The sequence below is a fragment of the Aptenodytes forsteri genome, unplaced genomic scaffold (genome assembly GCF_000699145.1).
Source record: "Aptenodytes forsteri isolate BGI_AS27 unplaced genomic scaffold, ASM69914v1 Scaffold92, whole genome shotgun sequence".
In the NCBI taxonomy this organism is placed as follows: Eukaryota; Metazoa; Chordata; class Aves; order Sphenisciformes; family Spheniscidae; genus Aptenodytes; species Aptenodytes forsteri.
Window position 1 is genome coordinate 6,885,182 of NW_008794581.1, and position 6,840 is coordinate 6,892,021.

At 35.2% G+C, this 6,840-nt stretch overlaps 1 protein-coding gene across 1 annotated transcript in view; it reads right to left on the reverse strand.

Annotated features, from left to right (window-relative positions):
* NDUFS4 (NADH:ubiquinone oxidoreductase subunit S4) overlaps positions 1–6,639 on the reverse strand; it is a 32,094-nt gene extending 25,455 nt beyond the window's left edge. The window contains exons 1-2 of the mRNA XM_009272563.1: positions 6,612–6,639; positions 4,851–4,942 (exon numbers count right to left, since the gene is read on the reverse strand). Of these exons, the coding sequence (XP_009270838.1) occupies positions 4,851–4,942; positions 6,612–6,639 (120 nt within the window). The remainder of the gene's footprint in view (positions 1–4,850; positions 4,943–6,611) is intronic.
* Positions 6,640–6,840: the final 201 nt, after the last annotated feature.

The following is a 6,840-nucleotide window of genomic DNA, read 5'->3' on the forward strand; positions in this document are numbered from 1 at the left end:
AGCCTTCCTACCCTCAAGCAGATCAACACTCCCGCCCAACTTGGTGTCACCTGCAAACTTACTGAGGGTGCACTCGATCCCCTTGTCCAGATCATTGATAAAGATATTAAACAGAACTGGCCCCAATACCGAGGCCTGGGGAACACCACTTGTGACCAGCCACCAACTGGATTTAACTCCATTCACCACAATTCTTTGGGCCCGGCCACCCAGCCAGTTTTTTACCCAGTGAAGAGTATGCCCACCCAAGCCATGAGCAGCCAGTTCCTCCAGGAGAACGCTGGGGGAAACGGTGTCAAAGGCTTTACTGAAGTCCAGGTAAACAATATCCACAGCCTTTCCCTCATCCCCTATCCACTTATTAATCCGCTTTGGCCTAGGCTGCTGCACTATACAGCATTTATTGCTCCTCTTGAACATCATCTGAAAAATATGAACTGCTCATCCTCAAAAAGGGGTTCAGATTTTCTGCGCCCAATTTTGTGTATGCAAGTTATCTTTAGTGAGTTATGTAGAGTTTGTCTACAATCTGAAGGAAACTGGCCCTCTGCTGAGGTTCAGTACTGAGACTTCTGAACCATTACTGAAAAAAAGCTTAATTAACAGTATAGACAAAACAAAACAATTTCAGGACAGGTGCTGAAATGTCAGTAGCATCTTTGCAGTTAGCCCATCATGCTTGTAATAGAGTCTGTCCCTACATGTTCTCACAATGCTGCAAAAACTACTTTAATACCATTTCAACTGTACTTGATAGCACTGCTCTTGAACGCTTAACTCTGCGTAGCAATTCATCCTATTTTATCTTGGCCTGATACAGAACAAAAACATCTGTGAGATGGCTGCAACTAATAGCTGATTCTTGACCACAGTTCCACAATGTTTCTAGCATCTCCCCAGTGACCAAACCCCGCAACTGCTCTTGCAGTAATTTTTGCTTTGAGCTACAGCATATACATTATCAGTGGAATATTCTGCTTTAGAGATGCAAAGGGTATTTTCTGGCAGTTGTTCTAATTCTGAAACGTTCTTGCAATATTGGTACCATTTAACCACTGCAAAAGTCCTTTTATTGGCAAATATTTTGGGGTACCTTCCAATTACAGACAGCAACTTTCACAAAAGTTCCTAGCCTGTAGAAACTCCAGGCTAAACACCCACAATGCAGCGTTACCAGCACTGACTGGGAAGCCTGCTTAAAGCACACATGCTGAACTGGACAACTTTTAGCTACAACAAACAGTATTGATGCACCCTACTTACAACGATTGAAACAAATCACAGTAATTTAAAACAGTTTAAACGCCCATTTTAGGCAAAACCACTAAAGCTTTTTATAATGATGATGGAAGCTATGTTACTGCATACGCACAAACAGTTAAATCATTTGGAACATTACCTGAGGGAGATTTGCTGCCGACAGCCTTTGTCCTCTATAGCCCAAATTTCCTAATGCAAGCAGGGTCTTGAGAGACTACTTTTCACGCAGCTATTTGTCCAGACTCTTGGAATATGACCTAATTGGTGGCTAGAGATTCACAATGTGATGCAAGAACTATATTTCTGTTAAGCTTTGTTCATTTTGTATGTTATTTTCTTTGGATTTAACTGTTCATTAAAAGTTATTTTATTCAATAGTCACTGAAAACAGCTAGTAACGGAGACAAAGATATCATTTCTTGGATGTGTTCTATACAAGCTGTGCATTTTAACTCCTTTTACATTTAAAAGTCCCACTTTTTTCTAATATGAAAAATGAATGTGGTCTAAACTACTGTATTTTCTACTATTTCATTAGAACTCATTTTTCTGTTGTAGTCAACACGTGCTGGGCTGCAGTAAGAAGGTGACCGACTACTGCTTAATAATTCAATGTCAGGATGCTCTTCCCCCTTCTATTTCATTTGTGTTTCCCAAGACAAGGAATATTTTAGCACTTACAGAACCAAATGGGACTCTAGATAATTCAAAGGAATCCCTGTTGATCAAGTTCTAGCACATGCATATACACATAGGAATACAAGGCCTACAAAAGTACTGGAAATAGACAGATTACTTCAACTACAACATGCAATTAAAAGTTTTCAATAACCACAGTGTTACTCTACTAGCCTTGTAAACATCAACTCACACAAGAGTTCAGTTTCAATAAAAGTTACAAGAGGAGTAAGGCAAACAAGGATAACCATATCCCATTTTCCACCTGTTCTTGCTGCTTCTTTCTGATATGCACGTAAAAACCACCCATAAGGTGATGCCAGGCTTTGGCGGGCGGGTGGGGGGCGGGGGAAGTATGACAAAGCCAACAAATCCATCAAAATATGATTTAATGATTTCTAACAATAAGATGCATGTATCTGGCAGTGACACGAGAGAACAGGTGTTTCTTAATTAAAAGTTAAGCATCAACTTCTGGAATACAGTTTAATTACAACTTTCATGAAAATAATAGTTTTATTATGCTTAGCAATATTATTTAAAAACCAGAAAATTCATGTTATACTATACACACTATATTATACACATTTAACACATATAGATGTGTTAAATTAGTTTTAATGGGTTGTAATTAATCCTACTTAAAATTAGGAAATATACTGCAACAACCTAAAATAAGTTAATACAGTACTCTACTTTCCATGAGGTTTAACAGGTGTCTAGAGAACTCCTAATCCTGAAAGAGTTGAAAACCACATCAAACCTCTCTGTGAAGATTTTCTTTGCTAACAGGATATAAATTTTTGCCCATTAATAGAACATCAATTATTGGATATTTTATGGCATTATGGAAACTTCTCCAAAAACGTAACTAAATCTACAAATGAAAATTTAAAAGTAATATTCTAATTTTCTACCATTTTGTTTCAGGCCCTACAATAATCTGGAAAAAAAACCCAAACATTTGTGCATCTAGAATGTGCACCTACATGCACAATATTGTAGGAAAAAAATATTCAGTCTTGACATTTAACCTAATACTTGAAAGAACTGAGGATAAAATAATCATTTAGATACATTATATGTATCAAAATTAAACAAAATTATTCAATGGCTGCTACTATGAGATCTCAAAAAAAAAATCCAGCAACTATGATATGAGCATCTTCAACCTGATGAGAACATATAATGACATTAGAAATAACCACTTCACTATTCAGTCTTGACATTTAACCTAATACTTGAAAGAACTGAGGATAAAATAATCATTTAGATACATTATATGTATCAAAATTAAACAAAATTATTCAATGGCTGCTACTATGAGATCTCAAAAAAAAAATCCAGCAACTATGATATGAGCATCTTCAACCTGATGAGAACATATAATGACATTAGAAATAACCACTTCACTTACAATTCATTTACACGAACACTAAGAGAACAGAATAGTTGTATTTCAAATTAGTATCACTTTAACTCAACTGGACGTATAAACTCTCATAGCTAGACAGGATAAGGTACAACCCTAACTTAGGATAATGTACATTTAAATGCAAAATGGAAGATATAAGAGTATTTATTTTGTGGGTCTGTCTTCACACTGTAGTCTCTCAGATCTATGTATCCAACACCTGAGGTCACAATAGGGAAATGTGATACTATAAATTCAGGCATTATAAAAACTCTATTTAGTTGTTTGTTTTTTTTTTTAATGTTAAAGAGCAGTGCTACAATAATCAAATGCAATTCATAATTCGTTTAGGGAAATGTAGGTCTATTGAGTTGGTGAATCTTATTTACATACTGACTCATGAACTCTTGTACATTAAATGAAATTTCCTGAATCCCACGTTATGCAACTAGATTAGCAAGATAATAATGTTCACTAGATTACAGTATTATTTTTTGCCTAATTTTTAAACCTAAAATTATACTATTACTTTTTAAATTCAGAAAAATTTTTACAAAATAACTGATTTTTTTTACCTGTAATTATTATTACTACATTTATATTACAAAGCATTCAAAAAAAAAGCCCTAAAGAGTTGTTAAAGTAGGTGCGTTTTTTTTTCCAACAGCCTGTAGTTTTCATTACAAATGTTCGATTTATAAATACAAATCCCAAATATTTCTTAAGTAGTTAATATAGCTTCAGAGATACAAGAAAGTACATACAACATGAACTGTCTGGTACATATGATGGGAATAATTTTTTTTCTCCTTAAGATGAAAGCAATATGAAAACGAATGAAAAGCATGCTTCTGCTGTGACACATTCCCCCCAGAAGTCTTAAAAAAATTATACTATTGAATAATATAAACATAAGTGTCAGGTTGCATCTAGAGTAACAGACCACACATTATGGAAGAACTTACAAGAAAAGATTGCCAAATTTCTGATCTGCTACTGATTAGCAGAAGAATGTTATGCATTTGTTCCTAGTTGTAATCTAACCTTCATGCATATTCAAAAGCTAGAGTATATGTGCATAGTAACAATAATCTTGCATGATCCTTCTTTATACAGTTTCTTTAGTAATATAGGTCCTAATGAAGATAATTTCAGGAAGCCAGCAAATTCTGTATAATTTCACTACACAGAAAATATACCCAGATTTCAAACAAACTTGTTATAAATTACAGCTCATACTAGTCCTTGGCCATAATATAATAATAATAAACAAGGTACTCATAATTTTAATATTGCTTAACACTTTGAATGCCATATTTCCTTCACAAACTTATATTTTACTAATGTTCCCCTCTTAAAAATGTATGAAGGATTGTTGCTTTGTAGTTCACATTTATATGGCTTTCCTAGAAGAACGCAGAATACCATACTGAATGCCTATTGTGCAGAAATAACCCTGAAGGCTGTATCATAGCAGTATGCAGTAGAAAACCCTTACCAATTTTTCATCAACTGTGATGAGTTGCGTGTCTCGAGTTTGGTCCTGTGCCAGCCGCCATGTGGAAGTGCTCAGTGACCTGCGGTGCAAGACTTGAAGTTAAAAAATGATTCATGCAATGAGAAAATAGAGGCAGACAAATCTTACATAAACAAGTTACTTTAACAATATCCGTCTTGTAAAAAAAATTGAAGAGGGAGAGATGAGGGCACAAAAATCCTTTTTCTCCCCAATTAGTTCTGTCTGCTGAGTTTTTGGCAGACTCCCACTTAGCAGTTCACAACAGGCTGCACTTTATGTCAGCCTACAGGCTCTCTGTCACAGACCGACTGCCAGTGGCAAGGACTGTACTGCTCTATATGAATGTACAGTAGCTGGTTTGTCACGAACAGACAGAAAAATACAAGGCTGCTGCAAGCATTCTGCAACTCTGATCCTTAAAATTATGGCATCAGAGGAAAAAAATCCTAAATCTATTTGTAATGGTAAAGCTCCAGTTCTACACTTTAACAACAGAATATTAACAAATTAAAAAAAAAAAAACAAAAAACAAAAAACCAACAAAACAAACCCTAAGCTAATAATTCAAACAAAATTTTCTGGTTTTGAGTGGGCAAAGCTCACAACTATTTTGCTTCATTTCTAAATCAGTATGGGTCAGCTTATTCGTTTCCAAGAAATATGATTAATCTTCTTGCGTAACTACTAAACCTGTAAGGTACAGATGGAAACACAGAACCCAATTCCACATCACTGAATTAAGAAGTAAAATTTGCCCTTAATTTGCATTACATCACTAATGTCAGGATTGGGCCCTTTGACTACAAATCATCTTTTGGCAAAATAATGCAACAGCAAGTGAAACAAGCCAAAAAGCCCAATTCTCTGAGCTAACAGTGTGTTTCACATTTAATTAAGGTCATTTTAAACAAATGAGGCACAAAAATGCAAGAATATAGACAACTGAACAGTAAGAGGCACTAAGTCACTTCCATTTCAACTGTTTTTCAGAAGATTACCTAATTTTGGGAAGCCAGACATGCTTCCAGATGCAAATGAACTTTGAGATTTTGCCTATGGGATACTTACAACCATACTTCTAGTAATTTAATGCTATTGGTAATGTTTACCCAATTTTTGAGGAAACCATCCATAAGTGCCTTTAAAAACACCACAGTTTTTAAAGCCAAATTCCAAGACTTTCAGAAGATCTGCAATACTATCCAAACTAACCCCTCCCCACATAAACTATAACTGTTAAATAGTCAATAATGTGAAAGGTGTCTCAGGACCAGATAACTTCCACACAATCGTTCAAAACCTGTAGAATTAAAAGAGCGTATCTTCTATGGCATTCTACCAAGCCATGGGAACATGGCAGACCTAACTGGGGGAACAGCCTCCATAACACATGCATCTACCATGTCATCTAATCTCAAATCCCTCCCTAAATTTTTGTCGATTCTGGTGAGAATGCATTTTGAAGATATGAACTTGATCATTTAATTAATCTATCTGCACTGAGTTTAACAAATTAACTAAACAAGCATTCAATTTTCAGACAATATTAGCATGGTAAAGTTTTTAGGGGGTAAAACCTACACTAGAAAGGAATTTGAAATTAGTGACTATAAAGCCACAAAAATCTTATAAAACTAAGCAACTGGAACAAAGTTCAGTTCAATAATATTCGAAATGCAGATTCCCACAAGTCAATACTGCTAACACAGATTACACTCTACTAAATTACCTTCCATTTACCAATAACAACTTCAAAAAATCTCGACATCACGAAAAACAAACTCAAAGCACAAAGTTTACAGAATCACCTAACTTTATGACATGGACAGACACATCTATTGCTATTTAAAATGACAAAAATCTGTCTGGAAGGGTACTTTGAAGAACAAGATGAAGTTTTCAAGTGCAAGGGAGCACAAGAATTTCATAAACATCGAAATGATAACTACTCTGTTAGCCCAAAATCTGT